Genomic DNA, 26,651 nt, shown 5'->3' with positions numbered 1-26,651 from the left:
TTGCAACTGCTCTAGCCTGTAAGAAAAATAAGTTATGTAAATGCAATGACTTGCCATTTGACAAATAATGAAGGTCCTTTGTAATTTCAAATATTATTTCATGAGAGTTTTTTCCCAACAACAAAAAACCAGAACGATTGATTTGAAGTGTTTAAAAAGTAAATACTGCTTGATATCTTTAAAGCAGTACTTTCATTATCAATGATTGAATTAACATCTTATTTAATTTTTCTAGCTTCTCTCTTGAAGGGTTTGAAACATGCCAATATTGTGCTCCTGCATGACATAATCCACACCAAAGAGACTCTGACATTCGTTTTTGAATACATGGTGAGTTGCCCCAGCATTTTATAAAGCATAAGGGAAAAGCCTGGTGCTTGTATAATGAATCTGTTAATATTTTATGGCATGATAAAACTTTCATTACAATGTGGAAAGTGTCATGGAAATTTTCATTATTATGATTACTAGAGCCTATTGTTCTTACACTCCTTCTTTGGTCCTGCTTCTTTACCCACTGTATTTGCTGTCTTTTCCCCCCCTTACCGGCAATAATAAATAAGCACATTGAGTTTGCCTCCTAAATAAAACTTCTGTACTTATTTTTTTATCTATTTTTAATCACCATCTGAGCAGAACCCAACATTTTTTCATTGACAATAAAGACATAAATCACAAGGTTTTTAAAAATTGTATACAAGTTTACTAAATAATAACTCACTCTCATATTTTTGAAAGGAAAAAAAGTCATTCAAAATATTAGCAGAAAGAAATCCTAAGGCATGTGTACTTGACTTGCCTCCAAGGAGAGTGAAAAATGCCTGTATCACTGTGTTCAGTGGCAGCCATTTAAAATGAGCACCTTTTTGTGATGGTGAGAAACAAGCTTCCTTCTTAGGACAGCCATTTAGAAAGACACACTGCGCTCAACCTTAATAGGGAGGTCTCAGGAAATCTGGTTATGTATCTTCTGTACCTTATTCTCAAAAATTCTGAAGTTTGTAATACCTCTGACAGTCACGTCTGGGGTCTGCTTTAGGGCACTGTTCAAGACCCGCTAATGTCATTCTCTCCACCATTCGGTGCAGCACACAGACCTGGCCCAGTACATGTCTCAGCACCCAGGAGGGCTTCGTCCGCACAATGTCAGGGTGAGTACTTTGAGAGTCAGGGCTCCTCTCCAGCTTGCCCTCAGCAGACAAATTTTGAAATGGACTGTCATGGCAAAGCAAAGTCCCATGATACTAAATAGAAGATGCATAGCATTGATATTCTAGAGAAAAGTTTTTTTTAAAAGTTCCCCCTTGGGGTGCCTGGGTGGCTCTGTCAGTTAAGTGTCCAACTCTTGATTTCCGCTCAGGCCATGGTCTCACGGTTGTGGGGATTGAGCCCCCTGTCAGGCTCTGGGCTCAGCGGGGAGTCTGCTTGAGATTCTCTCCCTCTGCTCTGCCCAGCGCCCCCCCCCTCCATGTGTGAGTACTCTCTCTCTCAAAAGCAGTAAATAAAATCTTAAAAAGAAAAAAAAGTTCACCCTCAAGATATAGAGCAATGTCTAGCCATTTTCCAGGTGGCCTAAACTTGTCAGTCATTGCAATCGGGCAAATGTGTCTTCAGAAGTACAAACCAATTAAAAAGAATCGCATTCAAAGGAAAGAAGTGAAGCTAAGCCATCATAAAATAGGTACATGGCAGACTACTGTGGTCTGTGATAAAGTCTGTGTTGTACTTACAGTTCCCCACCAGAATCAGCAAACAAACTACCTTTGTTAGGTTGAAATTAGTCACCTGTTTGCTTGTTCTATCAGATCCTGTTATAAATGGGACCAAGTTCCATTTCCTAGTCACTGGAATAGAAATAATAACAAACTCTTAACTCTCTGTAATTCTATGTTTGCTGTAAATTTTAGAAGCCATTTTCATTTCATACTTTTCATCCCCTAAGGTTTTTTTTTTTTTTTAAGATTTTATTTATTTATTTGACAGAGAGACAGCTAGCAAGAGAGGGAACACAAGCAGGGGGAGTGGGAGAGGAAGAAGCAGGCTCATAGCAGAGGAGCCTGATGTGGGGCTCGATCCCATAACGCCAGGATCACACCCTGAGCCGAAGGCAGACACTTAACCGCTGTGCCACCCAGGCGCCCCTCATTCCCTAAGGTTTTTATTGGCATTAATTAATTGATTGGTCCTTGATATAACCTATATGAAATTTCTATATGATGTACTCATTCATTTAATTAACATTTATATTCTTTTATTCATTTATTCATTCAAGAATGATTGAGTACTTGGTATTATATTACGTTCTGAGGTTTCAGTAATGAATAAGTTGTGTTTCTTGTTTTCAATAAACTTAAAGCCCAGTAAGATACACAGACTTAAATGGGTAGTAAGAAGCAAATTGACAGGGACTATGGCCATGTTAACTAGAAATACCATGAGAACTCATAGTAAGGGGACCTAATCCAGTCTTGGAAGCAAGGGGGAAAGAAGGTTTGGGGGTTGAGGAGAGTGAAAACATTTTAAAATAGCCAGTGGAGATAGGATAGAGACCTAAGTAGGCAAACCAAGAGAGAATATCTAGTATTGTGTTGAGGACTCTTGGTGAGAATGAGAACCATTAAATTATCTGCCTAATCATGGGATTTCCTTTGTAATGGCAGTGCTGAGCAATTCAGATAGAGGAACAGAAAAAGGAGACAGTTGGATTGATTCAGAGTTGGGATTTTGCCAGACATGTGAAAGAAAAAGACAGTTGGGCAAGAGAATTGAAGAGGTTGTTAAGAGAGAGGTTAAAGTGATGGTCAGGCTTCTAAACTGAGTCTAATCCGAAGGAAGGAAGTGAAGATAGGCAGGTTGCTGATAGCTCAGGAGAGGGCAGAAGAGTCAAGGAACTAGATGTATTGATTAAGTTGATGAACGCTTGGAGAAAGAATAACCAAGAAAGATAGAACATTTTCAGGCTTGAGTGACTCTCATACCAGGCACTGTGCGAAAGGCTTAGAAGGATAAAACGACATAGAAGACATGATTCCTACCCTCATGGGCCTTACAACCAAAAACAAGAGATAAGAAATATGCACCAATACTATTAGAGGACATTTGTGAATAACACCAAGTGAAAAATAAGACCTAGTGTAGATGTGCGAAAAAGTAAAGGTCATCTTCTCATTTTAAGAGATTTTATTAAGCCAGACGTTAAAAGATGTATTGCATTTCAAGAGGCTGGAATAGGGGAAGATGTCACAGGAGGAAGGAATGTTTTTAGCAAAGAGCAGAGAAGTATGGGATGTGTTGAAGGAAGAGGACCCCAGAGTCATGGACCATTAGGGTTGGAGGAACCACAGTGTTTTTCAGTCTTCACGTTCTGACCCATTCATGGGTTATGAAATCAATTTGGCAATTAGCAACTAGCATTTTAAAAAATGAGATGGAATAGATGAGAAAAGAATGGAAAATATTAGAGTACATTACACTTAGTAAGAATTAGCATTATTTTGTGCAACTTTTCTAGTTGAAACTGTACTTGTACTTATGTATGAATACTGGATACATATGTATTTCTTACTGTAAGCTGCAGCAGGGGAAAAAAAAAAAAAGCCTTAACAACATTGGGCTGGTCTAACTTCCTTATTTGCAGAATTGGAGTCCAAGGTTTGAGAAGACAAGTATTTTGCCTGAGGTTATAGAACCAGCTCTTGCCATTGCTAACCTTGATTCGTGGTTAAGATCCTTTTACACTAGTGCCAATACTGCATCTCTGGTCCTGTTGGCCTGAAATAGAGAATATATTAGTGAGATGGGGGTACGTCAGTCTGGAAGAATAGATTGGGTAGGTGGCTGAGAGCCTTATTTTCTAAGATGTGGACTATATTTCTTAGACAGTAGGGTCATTAAAGGGGTTTGAGTTGAGAGAGAATGACATGATCAGAAGGAAATTTATGTAACTGTGGTCTGTGGGATGGATTAAAGAGTAGGGATTCCAGTTAGGACTTTATTGATGTGGGCTAGCCCAGGGCTTCTCAAACTTCAATGAGTGGACGAATGACCTGGGCATCTGATTCAGGAAGTCGAGGGTGAGGTCTCACCTTCTGGATTTCTAACATAATCTCCTTGATTGACCAGAAGAATTATAGCACTATTAACAGAAATAGAAGAAGTTGATTTGCAGAGGAGGAGGAAGAGTGCTGTTTTAGACATGGTGAGCTTCTAGTTGAGGTGGAAATCCATAGGGAAGTGAGCAGCAGACAATGAGAGAGATTAGTGCCCAGGAGGAAGATATATGCTGGAGATGTAGACTTAGGGGTAATCGGCACATGGAGTTTGTAGTTCATGACAAGAGAGTAGATAACCAAAAGAGCAATGCACAGAGATAAAAGAACTGATTACAGAACTTTTGCCTTTAGGGGCTAAAAGAGGAACAGGACAACAAGAGACAAAAGGAAGCAGCTTTTCAGATTGCAGAAGATCCAGAAAACACACTCATGGAAATCAAGGGAAGAGACAGTTTCAGCGAAGGCCGTGGTCGAGAGGGTCACTAGCACCAGGAATATAGTTGAAAACCATACTTGACTGCAATCATACTTGACTACTTTGTGGATCTGTGAGGGCTACACTAATTAATAGGGGGATTTATTAGGGGTATGTGGAAGCACAAATGAAAAAGTTTTCCAATCAAAGCAAGTGGGGATAGGGATGAGATCCCCACAGCAGAGGCAGCAGTGAAAATGCTCACTCTGGCCCAGATGGCACTAGCCCAGTGAAGTGATTTTGTTCCCAAGAGCCTCACTGTGTTGAAAACAGGACTAACCCCTGGGGTATGGGAAGCCTTTCTGGAAAGAATCACCCACTACCTGGCTTGATGTTGACTGAGAAAACACCATTGGATTGGGTTGTGTTATCGGTGAAGTTTGGGCCAGTGTGATGGAAGAATCTAGGTTGCAAAGGATTCAAGAGTGAGTGGGTGGTGAGGTTAATCAGGACAGACTGCAGTTTTAAGAAGTGTGGCTATAGGGGCGCCTTGGTGGCACAGCGGTTGAGCGTCTGCTTTCGGCTCAGGGCGTGATCCCGGCGTGATGGGATCGAGCCCCACATCAGGCTCCTCCGCTGGGAGCCTGCTTCTTCCTCTCCCACTCCCCCTGCTTGTGTTCCCTCTCTCGCTGGCTGTCTCTATCTCTGTCGAATAAATAAATAAAATCTTTAAAAAAGAAAAGAAGTGTGGCTATAACATACCGTACATTAATACTGCAGTGCATGACCATTTATGAACGCTGGTGGACATACACGTGGAGCCAGGGTAGGGCCCGAAGAGCGAGGAGGTGGGAGGCGGCGGTGACTCATTAGTGAGAGCAGTCTGTACTCCAACATGAAAGGCATTTCAGGCTGGCTCTGGCTCTGACTCAGCCAGCTGATGCTCCCTTTCCCTGTCATGTTTTAATTTCCTTTTCTCTGGTTTCTCAGAATGGTGGAGAGGAGTGAGGCAGGTGTGAGTTTGAGTTTTGGCCCTGACTGTTTCTTGACATGTTTTTAAAGTTTCCCTGAGCCCTATTTTTCTTATCTGCAAATCGAGGACAAGCCTATCATACGTCACGGGATTACTTTGAGGATTCTAAAAGGTGCTAGGTGTTCAGTAAATGTTGTTTCCCTTCCTCCCTTCTGTCTCTGTCCCTCAATTGTCTCATGCTCCCTCCTTCCTCAGCATTTTCACATTGAAAAACATATCTGTAAGCACATAAGGTAGCATCTTCTCTTTTTCCTGCAATTTTAGGTGGTTCTTCGTATTGTCTTTTCCAGAAACATTTATATTTATAGCTGATTGGAAGGTTTAAATATTGGTATAGGAATTTCATATTTTGGTAGCTTAGTGGTTTGATGAATGGTAAAATGGACAGTGTGCGTATGCAAAACACCAAGAAGGGAAAGCACTAGGGAAAGTCACAGAACCAGTGAACATTTGAAATGGGCGTCTCAAGAAATCTTCCATATTCTTAAATGGCTTGTGAGCCCGATGTGGGATCTGCATGGAAGTAACGGCCCCCAGGCGCCTGCCCCGGTCAGACCATGCTGCCCCTCAGCTTGGCTCCAATGTCTCCTAGTCATTGTTAGGCCAGTTCAGGTCCCAGTGTCTCTGAAGTTCCTAATTTCCAGGATCCCATCCTAGAAAAGTGGATCTGTTTGCACAGCTCAGAATCGGCTACTTTGTCTGTGTCTCCAGGAATGCTGGGGCTGGGATTTTCTCTTCCAAACTGCCGGAACATGTTCTCAGTTGGCAGAGGTCTTTGTAAACACTAACGTTGCTGTTTCAATTCTCAATTGCCAGTGGCACTGGAAAAGACCAAAAGACACTGGAATCCTAAGCATTCTTTTTTTCCTTCAGTCTCTACATTGGTGAGAACCTAGTAATGTCTTCGGTTTTCTATACCTTATTTACCACATGTGACATTTAAACATTTGGGCCCAGAATGTATTTTTCCCTCTTCTTTTTTCTTTCTACTATTTATTCCTTATTCTCTTAAGGTTTTTTTTTTTTTTTGTCTCTTTTTTTTGGGGGGGGTCTCTCTTCCCTCTTAATCAAATGGCTGTATTATAGCTTGTTTTCAACTTTCAACTTTAGACTTTAAAAATAGTTTTAAAAAGATAATGGTTCCTTTATTTCCTACTACCATCTAAAGATATATTTCCTAGTCTGGTCTCCTTGTGTTATGTTTTTAAAAGGGTTTCATATCAGAGAGCCTGGAAAACTCAAGCAGTTGTAAACCTTAGAATATCATTTCCAGGTCAACTTTGATCTTATACGCCAAGTTCATTGGTGGGAAAAAAAATTAAACCTTTCTCATCTAAATCAATAACTAGTGTTCCAAAGGAAACATCAAAGTTTCCCTTTAGATTTTTAAGGAAGGGTAATTCCTCCAGTATCAAAGAAATGAGATGTCAGGAAAAGGCAGAATCCCTTTGTTTAGGACATGGTCTACTTACTTGACTTTCCTTGTCTTTTTTTTTTTCTCTCGCTGAATGTAAAATCTTCATTTCTTTCTTTTTCTTTTTTCTTTTTTTTTTTTTTTTTTGGTCTCTGAAGAGACGCTTTTACTATATTCTTTCAGATGACTGTTTTTGATTTAGAGGAGAAATCAACACATAGTGGCTCAAATCTGCTTAGATAAGGTGTTCATTCCTTCCAGCTTTTCATGTTTCAACTTTTGCGGGGCCTGGCGTACATCCACCACCAACACGTTCTTCACAGGGACCTGAAACCTCAGAACTTACTCATCAGTCACCTGGGAGAGCTCAAACTGGCTGATTTTGGTAAGTCTCCCCTCGAGTCTCTTTCTGGGCTTCGAACAATGATGCTTTTGTGCACACATGTTTAAAGCATTGACTAGGCCTGGCCTTTGAAAAGTGGAGGCCCATGGAACGTGATGCTTTGTGAGGATGTCAAACTACCTTATGGGAAGTGTGAGGCAAAAAACAGGGCAAGACTGGTAGCGTCTAGAATTCCATCAAACCCCAGTCTAATCAGATCCAAAACGGGCACCTCTACTGCCCCATTGCCATTTTTTATACAGAGACATGTGTAGAGCGAACTGTACCTAGAAGGTTTTCCTCTTCCTACATGATAGAAAAGTTCTGTCAGGTTAGATCCAGCTTATCGCATGACGACAGGATTAAGAGGTAAACCCCAGATTATAGGATAGACTCCTGCGGGAATAGAGGCCCCAGGGCACTTGCTCCTGCTCACCTATCAACAGAGCTGTCTTTCTATGAGTACCTGAGGTTTTTTATTCCCATCGAAGTGACGTGGATTTCCTTGGGGTATCACTGTATCTTTCCATTTTAGCACTTATCACAGTTTATAATTTTATACACATGTATATTTGCGTGATGATTTTCTCTTCCACTAGTCTGTAAGTATTATGAAGGCAGCCAGAGTCCATTTTGCTTATCATTGTATCCCTAGTGCCAGACACCACAGTCGGTGCTCAGTAATATTTGTTGAAAAACTGGAGTTGAGGAACCACTCTTCTCTGTTTGGCAGTATCAAATGGTTGCACGATAGTTGCAGTACTTTATTCTGACGTAGCTTTCATCTGGACAAGCAAGCATTTGACAGATATTCATTTATCAATTCCCCACAACAGAGAACTCATCTACTAAGGTTTTTCCCCAGCTCTAGATCATGTGATTCTGTGAGATAAGTAGCTAACTGACAAAAATACTAATAGGGGCTCCTGGGTGGCTCAGTCAGTTAAGTGTCCGACTCTTGATTTCAGCTCAGGTCATGATCTCAGGGTCAGGAGATCAAGCCCCATGTTGGTCTCCATGCTGGGCATGGAGCCTGCTTAAGATTCTCTTTCTCGGGGTGCCTGGGTGGTTCAGTCGTTAAGCATCTGCCTCCAGCTCAGGGCATGATCCTGGCGTTCTGGGATTGAGCCCCACATCAGGCTCCTCCACTGGGAGCCTGCTTCTCCCCCTCGTACTCCCCCGGCTTGTGTTCTCTGTCTCACTGGCTGTCTCTCTCTCTGTCAAATAAATAAATAAAATCTTTAAAAAAAAAAAAAAAGATTCTCTTTCTCCCTTTCCCTCTGTCCCTCCCCACCTCTTTAAAAAAAAAAAAAGTACTCTGATATTGCAAAAGAAAACTTGAGAGTGATGTGTCCAAGGTCCTTCCAAACTAATTAATTTGGATTAGCAGTACCCACCCCGTATTTTACTAAACTAGGGATTCCTGGACTACAAAAATGGAGGGCAACCATATTAGTTGTGAATTGAATTCTGTTGTTATGATAGAGACCCCAAATTACAGAGGTTGTAAACATGTTAGAAGCTTAACTTTCTCTTATACAACAGTCTAAGTAGTCAGAGCTTGTATGGTGGCCCCGTGGTGTCTTGACCCATGTCCCTTCTGTCATGAGGCCCCACCATCCTTAGGATATTGCCCCAGTTACATATTTAAAGATGACTGCCACTGCCTTCTCATTATAGCGTGGAGGAAGAGGAAAAGGGAAGAATGTTTAATCCCTCCAAAATGGCATGATCTGGACGCTCACACATGGGTTCTGTTTATAGCATATAGGGAAGAAGTTGGTCTCACTATACTTAGCTGCCAGGAAGGCCATATCCAGCTGCAAAGTAAGCCAAAATTTGAGAAATTCACTTGATAAAGAGGTCCATGAGGGTCAAGATAGTTGAGTGACTCTATTAAAAGCACCCAAAGTTTGTGTATTATTTTTAAATGCTGTTTATTCTGCCAGTTATTAACTCCTTGGTTGCATGCATCTCTTCCTGGCTCTCCAGAAAGTCCTAGGACAGTGAGTTCTGTGCTTTTCCTCTATGGTCAGGTCTCGCTCGGGCAAAGTCCATTCCCAGCCAGACATACTCTTCAGAAGTTGTGACCCTCTGGTACCGGCCACCTGATGCCTTGCTGGGAGCCACTGAATATTCCTCTGAACTGGACATATGGTAAGAGCTACTGCCAAGAAAATGAAGAAAATGTGAGTCATTTTACCCATGAGGATTCCTTTATCATCTGTATTGCATTTTAAATAATAATGCTAATAATGACAATCACATTTATATACAGAGACATAAAGTGCTTTCAAATACGTATCTCATTTGACTTTTGCAATCATTTTGAGAGTTTTTATGGTTAAAGAAACTGAGCCTCAGAGGGATCTGGCCCAAGGCATATTCTGAATCCAATGTTCTTTCTACCATGCCTCTCCTCTTAGCTCTTCTCTTCAGTCCTTCGTCTTTCCCCCTTGTCCTCAGAGAAACACACACACACTCCCCGACCACAGATACACACACACATACACATGTCTTCACACTAATGCTCGCACATGCCCAAGCACAGTTCAGAGCTTAGAGAAAAAAGCACACAGACCATGATTCAGCAAACCTGATTTTAGCACCAACTCTATTTCTAATTAGTTACTCTGGATTATGTTATCTTGAACAGCATGTGTCCTCTTTGTGTCTGTGTTTCTCCATTTTTAAAATGAGGGTAAAAACTCTCTCCATGAGGGGTTAATTGGGGCTATAGTGTAAGTATAAGAATCAGATAAGCGTTTCCAAGTAGAACCACATCACTGGGGAGGTTCTTGGATTAATAGGGTGCTGTAGTGAGTGTGGGATCACTCATCATCCTAAGCAGCAATGTTATGTTATCAGATCTTATTTCTAGAAATGCTCCAGTTATCCGGGGGCCACAGTGAAATATGTGGTGACTTTGCAATCATAGCCACCCCATCAAAGGTAACAAAATACATGGACATCCTTCAATTCCTTAGAAGGCCTTTTATAAACAAAAGGCCTTGTTTTCTAAAAAAATTAGTAATAGATTTTAAAAAAATTAAATAGTGTTCTAAAAGGCTAAACTAAGCTTTTGGAGTTCTCAAAGAATTGAGAAAGGTTGCAGAAATATCCCTCCAGTGTATCTGGAGTCGTTGATTTCCCAATACCCAGTACCATTTCTAGAAATATCACCAGCTAGTCAAAATCCTCCGGAAACTGTCAGCTCTCACGGCTCTGCACTGTCACTTCAAAGGCCAGCGGCAGGCTCTGCCTTCTCAGCGCTTAATGATTCCTTCCCAGTTGTGCTTCACAGGCAGAGGGAAACTTCTACTCATCACTTTCAAACTTTGTTTTATTATGGAACATTTAAAACATTCAAAAATTAGACCATATGGGGTGCCTGGGTGGCTCAGTCAGCTAGGTGTGTGACTCTTGATCTCAGCTCAGGTCTTGATCTCACCGTTGTGAGTTCCAGCCCCGTACTGGGCTCCATGCACAAAACAAGACACACACATGAAAAAACGTACGCCATATGTATACGTCAGTGATTCTCAACCAGGGCCAATTTTGCTCCCTAGGGACATTTGGCAATGTCTAGAGACATTTCTTATTGTCACAGCTGGATGGGGTGTGCTCCTGGCATCTAGTGGGTAGAGGCTGGGGTGCCCCTATAATGTGCAGGACAGCTCCCAGCATGAAGATTTATCCAGCCCCAGATGTCAGCAGTGTCAAGATTGAGGAAACTGACATAGATTAAGAAATGTGATAAGTGAACTTCGTGAACCCACTACCCAGTGTAACAACTAGAACACTCAGTCATATTTCCGAGTGATCCTCTCCCAACAACCTGTCCCTCCCCCAGACTGGCTTCGAACCTGAATTTTTTTCTTATCGTCATTCCTTTACCTCTTCTAAAAGTCATATTTTTACATGTTTATGTGTTCGAAAGATATTCTTTTGTTTTACCTGCTTCTGAATTTTTGTAAAAATGGTATTATATTGTTTTTAGCCTTCTGGGGCTGCTTTTGTCTACTCAAGATGTTTCTAAGATCATTCATGTTGACCTAGGTAGCTATGCTTTATTCCCTGTTGATGGACATTTCAATTAGTTAGCTTGGTTTTTTGTTTTGTTTGCTTTTGCGGTAATAAATATACTTGGTACTCATATTTAAGGATTTCTCTCGAGTACTTACTTAGTGGATTTGCAGTGTTGCAGGGTATATGAATGTTCAACTGCCTGAAATAGTGCTGAGTTGCTTTCCAAAGTAGTTGTAACAGTTTATACACCAGCAGTGCGTTATGTCTCAAGAAATTAAATTTTGTATTTTATATAAGTGTTGGTCTCCCACTCAGATTGTGATTTCCTGATACCATTTTTCACTAAAAAGAACTCAGACATTTTGAAGAAATGGCCAATTCTAAGGCTGGCACAGGGAAAGTAGAAGATGAGCCAGGAACATCTTGGTGGGCCAGAACATATTTTTACAAAGTGGTCAAAAAATGATAGGAATATATCAAAAGGACAGGGGAAGCAACCTGAAGAAAAACCACTGGTCTAAGATGTGCAATTTGAGTACAATTGAGTACAATTTGACTCATAATCAAAGCAAATAATGGGTTCATGGATTACAACCCACTGAATAAAGTAAGAATGCATAAGTCCATAGTGGTTCGCTAACTAGCTGGATAAGAAAGGAAGCACCCCCTTACAGTAGCATGCCAACTAGTAACTGGAGAAGAAACGATGGACTTAGAAAACCACTGTTTTGCAGCATAGTAGTGATTGTTTTGAACAAGAATTAACAATGCTAAATTAGTGAAGAAAGTCTGATGAGGAATAAAAAATGTATGTAGTCTCAAAGTACCTCTCCACAAATTACTTACCGATTACAAAGGGAAAAAAAATAGCAACTTTATAGTAGAGAAACTTGGCCAACACCACCTTCACCAACTGATTAGAGTTAATATTATTAATAATGGGACTGACCGACACAGGGTGCTTCCTAATATGAGGCACTGAGAAGGGTACAAGCTCACTTACGCGGTTTTCCTGCAAAAAAATCCCAAACTTATCAGATAAACTAACTCTCTTTGAGGGACATTCTGCCTCATAACTGGCCTGTCCTCTTTTAAAGGGCTGTAGGGGAGGGAAAATTTCCCTCTGTCCTCTTAGAGTCTGTGGACGAGCCTGCAAACTGACAACAGATTAACGAGAGAAAAGCATATAAATTTTATTTGATGTTAAAAGTTTTCTGTGACATGGGGGAAGGGGCTTTATAGAAAGAAGAGAAGACCCCCAAGGAAGCAGCTAGGCTTGGAGGGTTTTATACCATTCTGACAAAGGGTGATAAATTTGTAGGGAAGTGATAAGACAAAAGAATGGGATTTCTGGACTCTTTAGGGGCAGTAAACTGTGGGATGGACATCCTCACAAGGGGAGTTTATGCCCGACCTCCAGGCAGATAGGGGGAGGCAGAAAGCTCATCATATGTTTGCTTTTTCTCAATTGCCTTCAGCTCAAAATAATCTTTTTTTTTTTACTACCAGAGTGGCATATTTTGGGGTGGCATATTTTGATCCCCTACTGGGTCGAGGTTTTAAAAAGCAAAGAATGACTGAGGAATTATTCCAGAATAAAGAAACTAAAGCGATATGCCAACAAACGCAATGCATGGTCCTAGATTTGATGCTGGGGGAAACGGACAGACAGTACAGTACTGGGACAAAAGGTAAAATTTAAAAAGGGACTGTGGGTCAGAGTGTGATATTGGATCAATGTTAAATTTCCTGATTTTGATAATTGCACTGTTGTTACGTAAGATAATGCTTTTATTCTTAGAAAATACAAAGTTACATAGATGGGGTGAAGAATTATGATCTGCGACTTACTCTCTGGTGCTTTAGAAAAAAGAGGAAGAAACGAAAGAGGCAAAACATTGGAAATTGGTGAATCTGTTTGAAGAGAGTTCTCTCTACTGTGCTTACAACTTTTCTTTAAGTTTGAAATTATTTAAATATTAAAAGGTACCACCAAAATTGAGAAAAAGCTGGTGTTCCACCAAAGATAGCATGAGAAGCACTTCCTAGCATGTGATCGGTGTTTGCAAATATTTCACATATGTTTGAGAAGAATACAGATTCCTGAATTGTTGGGGACAGGTTTTTACATATATTCAAAAATTCGAGGTTAATCGTGTTATCCAAATCTTCTTTATATCATTGTTGTCTGTTTAACTGTTCAATCAAAGGTGTGTTGAAATGTTCACTACATTGTTGATTGGTCATAATTCCATTCATTTTTTGCTTTATATACTTAAAGCTATTTTCATTAAGCACAAATAAACTTAAAACCGTTTAAAACTATTTAAAAATTTGAAACTGTTTAAAACTGTGCACTTTAAAATCTTAACGTTTGGAATAATTTTCCTTTCTTTTGAAGTAAATCTTTTAGAATATTCTTTAGCATAGGCCTATCAGTGGCAAACTCTGTTTCTGTGTTTTAAACTTTCATTGTTGAAAGGTAGACTTGCTGGGGATGTAATTCAAGATTGATGCTTATTTTTTTCTTAGAACTTTGAAGATATCATCCCCCTGCTTTGTCTTCCGCAGTCACTGTTGTGAAGTCTGCTTTGAGCCTTATTGTCTTATTTCTGGAGGTGATCTCTCATTTTAGGTAGATGTTTTAAAGATTTTTTTTTTTAGTTTATTATTAAGAGTTTTCACTTTAAGGTGTCTGGTGTGGTATATAATGTGCTTCTTCCAGTTATGAGTCATGTCTTTAGTTGGTCGTTTCCTCTTTGAATGTTGCCTCTATTCCTGTCTCTCTTTCTGGAGCTCCAATGAAAGATTATCAGACCATGTTTATTATCCACAGCTCTCATCTTCTCTCTCATATTTCCTGCCTGCTTAACTTTCTGTGCTACATTCTGGATAATTTCTTCAGCTCACCTACCAGTTCTTTAAGTCTGTCTTAAGCTACATAGCCCTTACATATACAAAATGTTATTTCATTGGTAATTGTTTCATGAATTTAACCATGAATAATGATAACATAAAATAGAAATTCAATTGTAAGTTAAAATTATTGCCATTACTCTTATTCATTCCATAATTATTATTGCTTTCCCTCTAAAACTCAAAAAGTAATGTAAAAATAGAGCAATAGGCATCTTTCATTGAGTTTACTGTTATTTGGTCACTCTCTACATAATGGTTTGATATCGAGTGTGTACATTACGATTCCTCTTCCCCCCCTTTTTTTTCTTTTCAGAGTGGTAAAAGGGAAAGTGCGTAGGGAGAAGATTTCCAATTGACAAAAGAAGGAAAGAGGGAAAACCCTATTGTGCTAGGCCACAAAACCCCATAGGGTACAAACTGAGTGCATTTGATTGATTAATTGATTGATTGATTGGGGGGGGCAGAGGGAGAGGGAGAGAGAGGATCTTAAGCAGACTCCATGCCCAGCATGGAGCCCAATGATGGGCTCGATCTCATGACCCTGAGATCATGACCTGAACGGAAATCGAGTCAGACACTTAACCGACTGAGGCATCAAGGTGCCCCAAACTGAGTGCGTTTGGGGAGGCAGATGACCATGGGTGAGCATTAGAGCCTTTGTCTTTAAGAAACTAATGATACCATAGAGTGCCAGAGCCTCTCGTTCACAGTGAGCCCCGGTGGCACCAGTGTCGGTGGGAGCCCAGAGCAATCAGTTAGATTATGGAAATACACAAGTAGGACATACTGGTTATTCCCCGCACTTAACACCAACGCTCTCTCATCTCCCATCATCATTCCTTCTTTCTTTCTGCCATCTTTTCAGATCTTAAAAGATTCTATTAGCAACTTCATTGAGAAAATGCAATGTTTTAGGATAAGTATACCATTTTGCTTTTGTTTTACTTTTTTGCACTGTGTTAAAATACACATAACATAAAATTTACCATTCTAACCATTTTATTTTTTTAAGATTTATTTATTTATTTTAGAGAGATGGAGTATGAGTGAGGGGAGGGAGAGAGGTAGACAATCCTCAAGCAGACTCCCCACTGAGCAAAGAGACCAATGCAGGGCTCAATTCCACAATCCTGAGATCATGACCTGAGCCAAAATCAAGAGTCAGACGCTTAACTAACTGAGCCACCCAGGCACCCTCATTTTAATCATTTTATTATTTTTTTAAAGATTTTATTTATTTATTTGACAGAGATAGAGACAGCCAGCGAGAGAGGGAACACAAGCAGGGGGAGTGGGAGAGGAAGAAGCAGGCTCATAGCGGAAGAGCCTGATGTGGGGCTCGATCCCATAACGCTAGGATCACGCCCTGAGCCGAAGGCAGACGCTTAACCGCTGTGCCACCCAGGCGCCCCCCCCCCATTTTAATCATTTTAAAATGTACAATCTGGTAGCATTAAGTACATTCACATTGTGGTATAATCATCACCATTATCCATCTCCAAAACTTTTCATCATCCCAAACTAAAACTCTGTACCCATTAAACAGAAACTCCCTATTACTCCCTTCCCCCAGCGCCTGCGAACCACTATTTTACTTCCTGTCTTCATGAATCTAACTCTTCTAGGTACTTCATATAATTGCAACCATACAATAGTTTCCTTCTGTGTCTGGTTTATTTCACTTAGCATAACGTTTTCAAGGTTCATCCGTGTTGGGGTAAACCGGCTTTAAAAGAAGGATTTATTTTGGCACACAAAGTGTACTCTTCAAAACTGACTTCAGGCAGCTGCTGGTTTTGGGACTATGAAAAGTTGTTCCTGCCCGAGAGACTGCAGATTTCCTGCTGCAAACTTCCAAATATAAAGAGTGGCCCAGGGAAAAGCAAATGGAAATGTCATGTCCCTGTCATACGTTATGTTGTTCTGAATTAATTTCAACGTTGAAAAATGAAATACTGATTCATTTCTCCCAACAACATTTTGTATGTTCCTCACACCTCTGAAAAACCTAAAACTCCCGATGGTTGATTTCCCCAGAGATTGCCTCAGGAATTTGAAGAATCTTTTCCTCTCTTATGGAAGAATTTGTTCATGCTCAGAATAGAGAAAAGATTAGGAAGAAAGCCAGAAAAAGCAGAAAACATATAAGCTGTTTCCTCTAACTTGACTGAACAGCCATGGTTGGAGCAATGCATCTCTCCTTTCTGGAACGATTCACTGGTGGACACCATCGGGTCTTTTTACCCTGACAGGAAATTCCCCTTCGCCTATATGGGCTGCCCCAAGGGTGTCTCCACAGAGCAGAAATCCTCTGAGAAGCCTAAAGATGGGAAGGGTAAGAAGAAGAGGTAAGAAGAGCCCCAGGATGATTTAAGAACAAAACAGCGGAGTGAAAGGAAATAGGAGCTGGTTTCCTATCTGGAATATTTTAAATGTTTGCTTAAGGCTAGGCTGGGGGTGGACAAAATAGACAAAACCCCTCAACTTGTTTACAAAGCAAATTAAAAAATACAGTAGCTCTGAAGAAAAATGAAAAAATCAAAAGAGGAATTGTATAGTTTTTAAAGAACAATGCTTACACCTAGAAAGCATCTTTTGTTTTTCAAACTTAAAATGCACTGATTTATTTTCTTACCAATGCATTGATGTCTATGGTATTTATGGATATTCCAGGTACTGCAATATAATTGATTTAGGAATTTCGTTTGTCTTGCAAGTGTCCAGACACACACATTCTCTCTCTCTCTATATATATATATATATGTATTTAAATATTAAAAGTATAAACAAGTAACATTAGACTCTGTATTTGTTAGGTGAGAAAGGTTTTAATCTACGCCTAGGTGAAACTTAAAAAAAAGGCTCAAGAAAATGCCGCTAAGGCACCAACCATACAGATGCAAATGGAGAATTTCAACCAAATATTAGCATATTATTCTGTAACACAAACATCTCGTACTACTTGCATAATGGCCTGAATGTCCAGCCTTCTCCAATATTTTACATAATTTTGTACACTGTCCTAGTGGAGTAGAAGACAAAGGACACTAAAGTTGCTAACAAAAAACTTCCTTCTTGGTTTCCTATAGCCACTAGTATGAAAAAGCTACAAGTTTTTCCCAAGCAATGAAAACCTTTTGAAGAGAGGAAAAAAGTTGATTGCAGATTTAAACCCGACAATGACCTTGGTTTTGAACCTTGTTTAAAATAACATCAGGCTTTCTAGTGGCTTGTGAGCTCCTGGCGTTTCTGGTAGGTGTTAGGGTACTGGATGGAAGGTTGGCTCAAATCTTCAAAAACCAGTACATTTCCATTTCTATTTCATAGCAGTTAATATACAATTACATATATGTTTTATACACACACACACACACACACACACACACATTTTTTCATTTCAAAATGAAGTGGTTTGAGACCTTTCAAGCACAAAACAAAGCTTCAGGGGCAGTGGGCAGAGACCATTTGATGGCATTCACCAATTCAGTTTCCTAGTTGGCTTATCTCATAATTGACCAGGAATTAGGATGGTTTTTAACCATCTGACCATTTTCTATTACTTTTATTTTCCTCCATATATTGTTTAACTCATACCTTTTATATCTGTTGCTTTAAAGACAAGAAACAAAAAAAATGGATTTTAAAATACAAGCTAATGAGGAGCTTTAAAATGGCAATAATTCTAAAAATTCACCTCAAGATACTATTTGCCAGATTCTTTTTTTTTTTAAGATTTTTTACTTATTTGACAGAGAGAGACAGCCAGCGAGAGAGGGAACACAAGGAGGGGGAGTGGGAGAGGAATCCGATGGAAAAAATGAAAAGTTATCATATGTAATAAATACATATGAATAATATTAAAGATCACATTTAAAATGAACTCGATAGGGGCGCCTGGGTGGCACAGCGGTTAAGCGTCTGCCTTCGGCTCAGGGTGTGATCCCGGCGTTCTGGGATCGAGCCCCACATCAGGCTCCTCCGCTAGGAGCCTGCTTCTTCCTCTCCCACTCCCCCTGCTCGTGTTCCCTCTCTCACTGGCTGTCTCTATCTCTGTCGAATAAATAAATAAAATCTTAAAAAAAAATAAAATGAACTCGATAATAAATTTTTAATAATATCATCTATAATAAAATGTTCTACTTAACTATCCTTCTTTATCATGCCACACAAGAAAATGTCCAGATGATTAAGGGAGTTTGCAAAATTATGTGTAATAAATGAAAAGAATTTGGAGTCAAAGGATAGAACCATGAGGCTAATCACTGTAATCAGTCACCTGGACCATTTTTATCTCTCGAAAGACTTCTATGAATAAAAATGTGTATTATTAGCAAAATAAATCTTACCCCTTACTGTCCCTCAGGAATTACCCTCCAGTTCGACGACACAGGAAATGAATTTTGTATTTCACCCTACTTCATCTATTTTGAGATGCACACTCTCTGCTAAATCACGACGTACCGTACACTCAGCAGCATCTTAGCAAGGCCGTCAGCCAGGCTGCTGTTGTGACTGCAGCTACCACTGCACCTGTGTGAACATCAAATGCTAGCACCAAAACTTGCAGAATGGGCGTCAGTGACTTGGAAGAAAGTCTTGCAGACAGGAGACCTTTTTTTTTTTCCTTCTTTTTTAACTAGGAACCAAACAGTTGTGGAGAAAGAGTGAATCAGACATGTTTTGTAACATTCTTTAAGCAGGAGTCAAAAGTAGGTTAATTCTATGCAAGGTCAGCTTAGGAGCCCAGTGCCGATGACTCTTAGTTTTCTTGTGGATTATTTTAAGAACTGCTGCATCATCAAACTCCCGATATAGAGGATGATCCCATGGATAAAAACAGACATCAAAGAGTCTGAGTCAAATGCTGAATGTAAAACAGTTTCAGGAGTACCCAAACCAATTTATTTCACTTAATGTTTCATTTGTTGCATGTACAAGTGTGATATGTGATCCAATAATCTGTCTAATTAAATTTATAATAGCCCTTTCAATAACAGTAAAAGAAACATTCTGATTGTGTAATGGTTTAACTTGCAGGAGTTTTTCTTCTTAATAGTTACTTATACTAACAGTGCCACTTACAGCGTGAAAGAGAATATTCAATTTGGAGATTCAGTACTTTTGCTTCTTCTCATAAAATGGATAATGAACTTGAATGAGCTGAAATGTTTGCTATCTTCACTGTGTTCCTCAACACTGGTTGCATATCATTTTAACTAAAAGCTGCTGGCTGTTCTTACTTTTCTTTTTCTTTTTTCTTTCCCAAGACTTTTAATAGCAGGTGGCCCCTATTTAACTCCTCCAAATATTTACTGGGAGGAGAACTACTAGTAGTTCAGTTCGCATGTATGGTTTCCTTGAACGTGTCAGGCTGACTCCTGTTTCCTTTGCTAGGGGTGCAGGCTGCATCTTTATTGAAATGTTCCAGGGTCAACCTTTGTTTCCTGGGGTTTCCAACATCCTTGAACAGCTGGAGAAGATCTGGGAGGTAAGAGAAGAATTCCTCTGAGGAAGAAGAAATACCTCCATTTCAAACTTTGAACCAGATTCACTTTAGAGACCATGAAGTAGTCCATCTGCTGAGATTTCATGCTGTGTATTAAGGCTGTGGAAACTGTGGTATTTGCCACAGGTATAAACACCTTGGGAATGAAGACACGGTCAGGAAACCACCTGTTGTCCTGTAGCAGCCCTGAATCCACCTGCTCCCTGCTATGATTTTCCCAACCTCCCAGGGCACTTGCTGCCATTACAGCTTAAGCACATCCCTGCCTCACCACCCTCAGCTCTAACTCTATCATACATTTGGCCCTGGGTCTTTGTCAACTGAAGACGAGACACTACATTTCCACAGAACTCTGATAAAACAAAGGCTTACCATGTTAGTGTGAGAGAAGTATGCCATTTATCATGCTCTTCCAAAGCCACCTTCCTAAGGTGTGAAGGTACTTTTCTGTGTGGTTCCCTTTCTTGACTCACTATTTATCCCTACCTCATTTAAATATTTTATGCATTTATTTGTCAGAGAGAGAGAGAACACAAGCAGGGGGAGCAGCAGGCAGAAGGAGAGGGAGAAGCAGGCTCCCCAATGAGCAGGGAGCCCGATCCCAGGAGCAGACACTTAACCGACTGAGTCACCCAGGCGTCCCTACCCCTACTTCACTTTACCATGATGTACTTCATTCTTTTGTCTCCTGTAGCTTATATGCCACGGACTATAGTCATGTGTATATTTTACTTTTTTGGGTGATTTTTTTCATTGTGGTAAAATATACATGAAATCTGCCATCTCACCATTTTTAAGTACATGATTCATTAAGCACATTCACCTTGTTGTGCAGCCATCACCACCATCCAGTTCCAAAACTTTTTCATCACCTGAAGCAGAAGTTCTGTACCCAGTAAACATGAACTCCCCATCTTCCTTCCTTCCAGCCCCTGCTAAGCTCTCATCAACTTTCTGTATCTATGCATTTACCTATCCTGGGTATCTCATATTAGTGGAATCCTATAGTATTTGTCCTCTGTGTCTGGCTTATTTCACTTATATTTTAAAGTTCATCTGTGTTGTAGTGTCTGTCAAGTGCTTTAAACTACACTGTTGTTATCCGGGATCCCGCTCCCTTTCAAGTTTGCTTGCTTCAAGCAGGCATCTGGAGCGTTCATGCTAAGAGCCTCTGATAAGGGGTTTCTTGGGAGATATGGCCAAAGTGGGGTTTTTGTGTGTAGGTGAGGAAATTTGTCTTCTCTGGAACTACCTTACAATTTTGAGGCAGAGACACAGTTTTGTTAACACAACCACAGTTCCAAGCTCTGAGGACAAAGTGAGAGCAAGTCACCACATTCAGCAGTGTTATCTTTTATGCGACTACAGTTCAAGCAGGGTAGAAACTTCAACATTACAGACAAATCCTGAATTAGTATTTCATTATTCATGGTCTACACAGATGAAAATAGGAAAGCTATTTTGAGTTCCATGATATTTGATGTAGGAATTGCCTCTTTGAAATAAATGGGTCCATTCTACTCTCCCAACCTTTAACCACAACTGTTCTTTACATTTATCCTGAGAGCTCACTCTTAGGAATAAAAACATAATGGGAAATCCTGAATCTTTATTTTACCATCTTTCTAAAATGCCTGTGTGTGTGTGTGTGTGTGTGTGTGTGTGTGTGTTTTCGTCTGAATAACTGTCACCTCTTTCTGATCAATTTTTTAGAAATCTAATTCTTGTAATAAGTGTTTTTAGCAAATAATCCCAGATGCTGTTCTAAAACTGGAATAAAATAAACTATGTAGATTTTAAATCCATTAATCAAAATGCCTTCAGTTTCCATTCCAGCAAAGGCAGAAAACAGCCCTGTGCAGCCCGCTACGATTTCAAACATAGCACTCACTAGCTGCCTTTTAAGAGCCTTCAGGGACGGAGTAGATCAACAATTTTTGGTTTTCAGTTTCCCAGACAGTGAAGTGGAGATTTGGTAATTTTCTCAAGTGAAACCAAATTCAATAACTTTCAAATAGAAACTGAGCATCAAAATTCCAAATAAAGGATATTGGATTTTCATTTAACTATTAAAAATCTCAAGCTTAAAGTCTTCAGTGTAATATTCAAACATGTTTGGTATCCATTTTGTTGGCTTTAATTAAACATAATACAAAGTAACCAATAATTCTAGTAACTATCACCTTAGAGGAAATATGGATGTGGTTGCTATTTATTTCCTTTGTGGCGTTTTCTTCATTACCTTTGCTTTCTTTTCATTGTGCTTCGCCAGCCACCCGAAGACATATGGGTGCATGTGAATCACTTGTTTACGTGCACATCTGTGCAAATACAGAAGATGGTAGGTTCAAAAAGAAGAATCAGCTTCCCTCCCATTCTCTGGCCCTCTCCCACAAAAGAAGAATTAGTCCAGTTGGTTTTTCAAAATGGATTCCAGGATTCTTAGTGTTCCCTCAGGCTCAGGGTAGTTGATAGGAAAAGCCTATAATCCCCTCAGTAGCTTTTCAGTTTGTTTAGGGAATGGATCAAAGAAAGATTTTCCTGGGTGGCATGATTTTTTTTATTGTATGAGAGAAAATAGCACTTGGGTGTCTTTTGTTTGAGGACGATCTTAGCAGGCACCGCATAATGTACCTCTCAGTCAGAGTCCTAGTCAGCAAGCTGGTAGACATTAAGATTCTGGATTCTTCATTGATTATTATTAGTCATTGTTGGGCAATTGACTTCCTGCCCTAACAACTGGACTGGCATCGATATCCAGCATTTTGCAGTTGGATTTATTAGATTCTTTCTATGACAAATGCTTCCAAAAAGAGTTATGTTGAGATATGCTTCTAAAAGGAGTTATACTGTCCAGGGGTGTAGTGAAAGCTCTAGCATTTCACTAATATTTCACAAAAACAATGTTATTCTAGTTCCCAGATAGAACTGACATTGGGCTTTTACGGTTAGAGTAAAAGAATGGTAAAACAATACCTACAAAAGAACTCAAGGTAAAAGCACCATCCCAAATCTAAAGTGTTTTGACTTTGTACTCCAAAAGACTTTTATTCTCGTATTAGTTACAAACTGGAGGTTCAATTCGGTATTCCACAGCCTAGGTGAGCTCTTTTTTCAAGTGATGTTGTTACTTTTCCAATCCACCAGTTAAAAGCCAAATACCATATTCCAAGCTGCCAGGCCACCAAGAAAACAAGATGAAATTAATTTGGTAGGAAGGACTAGAGTTAGGTTTGGGATCATTTTTAGCTAACATTCCACTGTCTAAAGGTCAGTAATCCAAATCCTTTTTAATTTGAACACACTGGGGAACAGCTGAATGCTCACACTGAGGCATAATTCAGGCTATGTTCTTTTGTTGATGTGTGTGTGTGAATGTATTTCATCTAATGTAGGGCAAAGGGACAGTCGCTCCTGCCTCTTTATATCCCCGACTCCCAAAATAGCACCCTGTTATATGTTGACCATGCCACACAGATTTAGTGATGAGACTATGACTTTATATGTTGACCATGCCACAGAGATTTAGTGATGAGACTATGACTTTAAGCAAGGCTGTATGACCTGCCTCAGAGGAACAAGTGAGTTAGTGACAACACAGGCTCAGGACCTGTATTTGGGTCCTCCGGAGAAACAGAATCAGTAGGAGGTACAGAGATACATAAGAGGAGATTTATTATGGGAACTGGCTCGTGTGATTATGGAGGCTGAGATCTGCTGTCTGCAAGCCAGAGCACCAGGAAAGCTGGCAGTGTAATTCAGTCTGAGGCCAAAGGCCTGAGACCTGAGGGGATGCTGGTGTAAGTCCCAGAGTCTGAAGGCCAGAGAACCAGCAGGTCCAATGTCTGGGGGCAGGAGAAGATGCATGTCCCAGCTCAAGAAGAAAGAAAGGGAATCTTCCCTTCTTCCACTTTTTGGTCCTATATGGGCCCTGTCAATTGGGCAATGCCCGCCCACACTGGAGAGGGCATATCTCTCTACTCAGTCTACTGATTCAAATACTAATCTCTTCCAGAAACATCCCCACAGACACACCCCAAAATAATATTTTACTAGCTATCTGGGCATCCCTATTCCCAGTCAAGTTGGACATAAAGTTAACCATCACAGGACTTTAAGAATACACTACAGTTTTGCCCATGAAACTGCAAATGTAGGAAACGCTCAAGTTTCTGTCTTGAGTGTATCAGCTAGCATGATGTGATGTATATAATCAATTCTTCCCTATTCCTCCCGATCTGGCCTTCATGTCTCCCGCCTCATCTTTCTTTCTCTTTCTTTGGCTTTATATAGGTGTTGGGAGTCCCTACAGAGGATACCTGGCCTGGAGTTTCTAAGCTACCTAACTACAATCCAGGTAATATCGATTTGAGCTTCTGAATGCTCTGAAAATTAGCAATGTAAAGACATTTGCCACAAAGACACAATGCCCTTCTTTTATTGTTAACTCGACAGTGAAGAGAGGTCTGGATGAACTTTTAGATTCATATATTCCCTGCTGATCCTTTTATGAGAAGGACACTGAAATAGTAGTTGAGGTTAGATCAGTTCTCCAACTCTGTACAACACCAGTGGCAAGCTGCATAAGAATTTGGAATGACCATTACCGTGAATTCCACATCCGTTTCCAAATATCCAATGGCTAAAAAAAAAAACTCAAAAGATGGTCTCAATTTTTGAGCCCCATGACTCTTATTGACTTTATTTGCTATGTTATTGTACCTCATAAAGTATAAAAAGAAAGCCGATACAACAGAGGGGAAGTAGTCTCATTAGGCCTAGGACAGGCAGAGTAAGATGTCTCTAGATTACTGAAGAGTTCATCCATTGTCTCTGAACCTAACACTTGGTCATTGTCATCACCCATTTGGTCCTCCAAGACTGGCTCCTGGGAATGGATCTGGAAGTGTTGGAAGTGTTGCCCAGGGGGGAAGTCTCTGAGAAATGGTCCCAAGGCCATGTCAGAGAGATCAGATTACCCAGTAGTCGCATCAAGGATGTTGAGACAGAAGAGAGGAGATAAGCAATGAGCTGCAAGATGAAGGACTGTATCAGAGGCTGGGGAGCAAGTGATGGCCGTACCAAAGCCGCACTCTTGTTGGCAGGATTAAAGAGGAGGTAGATGTGTACAGCTAAGGACAAGACTGGGGTCATTATGATTCAAGTCAGATTTTCTAGTCTTTATATTCTCATACTGAACCATCACTAAATATGGATTTTCCCCAAATTGTTGTCATTACTAACTGTGGTATGAGATTATCCTAGAAGGGTCTCATGAGAGCAAGAAATTGTAGGGAGATTAAAAAAGCAATTAAACAGGATAACAAAAGAGATAAGAGGCCAGGGATTTTTTTTTTTTCCTCTTCTTCTTTCCTCCAGGATAAAATACTTTTGCTCAAACAGCTATACATAGGGATCAGGCATCTTGAACCGACCAGGATTATGAAAACCCTACAGCAAGCTGAAGTCATTTCAGCTGCCTTATGAATGATATATGCATTGCTAAATGGCCTTAGGGTCATTTACAAATAGTTTACCATTTCTAACTGTCTTGCTCAAGTGTAGCACCTGAGAAAAATGCCACTCTGGCCACAAGGCTTGGAATAGTGCCTTTTCCTTTTGGTCTGAAACAGAAGAAGGAACAGGCTTCTTGTGGAGACCATGGTCTAGTCTGTAATAGTTCCATCTCCAGCTGCCATGATCTCTAGAAGAACCTGGTTCTATTTTTGCACCCTGCCTATCCATACCTCAGATTCCTACCATGGATGCAAGCAGAAGTTTAGGGCCACAGATGGGTTGTAGAAAAAAATTTGGATGGTGTCCATACAAATCTGCCATGGTGAGCATATGCTATTCCTCCAAACGTCAAACGTTTGGGTTTCAGATTGGTTCAGGCAAATAAGCAGTGATCCTTAACAGAGAATGCCTTGGTGAGAACAATAATGATAGAAACTTGTTCAAAATGCTTCCCTGCCAGATTCTGTACTAAATAAGATAACTGGGTCCCAATAAAACAGCGAGAAATATGTTGCATTTTTCATTTTGCTGTCATTTCAAAGTAATGTGCAATTTTTTATTTATGAAGAGAATTCTCCAGGCCCAACATCAATAGGGTTCATACTTTGCATTGTTTTTCTAGTAGGGATTCAATTTAATTCAAATAAGTAAAAAAATTTTGAACACCTACTATCTGCCAGGCAATATATTATGTGTTGGGTCTGCACAGACGGATCTGGTACATTCTTCAATCTCTGAGAGCTTGGGTTTGTATTCATTCATCCACACTCTTTCACCAGCTCTCCTTATTGGGGGGCGGGGGGAAATGATCATTTGTGAGCCCCACTTCTGTGGGTTTGGGCAGTGTGTAGCTGTGGGTCAAGCTAAGCTTTTGAAAGGAAGGGAGTTGTAACCCATCCTTAGCTACAATGAAGGTGTCTAACTCTGTATCTGTGAATCTTAGAAGTCCAGCATATCTTCAGCATGGGGTCAGTACTACCGATAACTCAATCGTAAGAACTATGTTTTAAAAGGGTCATCACCTGTGTTCCAGGACCATCCCCTTATGTCAATCGAAAAGTCCCTTTGAACCACCCTCCACCCACCCCCATCACTGAGCTGCTGCTGCTGCTTCCACACACTTGAACTCCAGGGATTAAGAGAAAAGAAGAGGGGATGGGAGCCAGAAAAATATCACAGGGGAGAGCAGTAACACCATTCTGGATGAGACTTCCATTCCTTTCCTTTTCATTCAGTAGCAGTAAGAGTTCTCAAACTTTGAATTTAGCCATATACTAATTAGAGGGAGCCGAGAGGTCAAAACTTGGGAGAACCATCCAGTGTCCATCTATGCCTACTCCACCATTTCCCAGGCCTTGTCTGGACTATGTCTAGGAGGGGAACA

At 40.2% G+C, this 26,651-nt stretch overlaps 1 protein-coding gene across 1 annotated transcript in view; it reads left to right on the top strand.

Annotated features, from left to right (window-relative positions):
• CDK15 (cyclin dependent kinase 15) overlaps window positions 1–26,651 on the top strand; it is a 78,584-nt gene that overhangs the window by 16,856 nt on the left and 35,077 nt on the right. The window contains exons 5-10 of the mRNA XM_008687370.2: window positions 236–330; window positions 1,089–1,151; window positions 7,176–7,299; window positions 9,333–9,453; window positions 19,639–19,732; window positions 24,044–24,107. Of these exons, the coding sequence (XP_008685592.1) occupies window positions 236–330; window positions 1,089–1,151; window positions 7,176–7,299; window positions 9,333–9,453; window positions 19,639–19,732; window positions 24,044–24,107 (561 nt within the window). The remainder of the gene's footprint in view (window positions 1–235; window positions 331–1,088; window positions 1,152–7,175; window positions 7,300–9,332; window positions 9,454–19,638; window positions 19,733–24,043; window positions 24,108–26,651) is intronic.

This window comes from Ursus maritimus, unplaced genomic scaffold, assembly GCF_017311325.1.
Source record: "Ursus maritimus isolate PB19 unplaced genomic scaffold, ASM1731132v1 scaffold_1, whole genome shotgun sequence".
NCBI lineage: Eukaryota > Metazoa > Chordata > Mammalia > Carnivora > Ursidae > Ursus > Ursus maritimus.
Note: the sequence above shows the minus strand (reverse complement) of the source record. Positions and strands in the feature narration are given on the sequence as shown.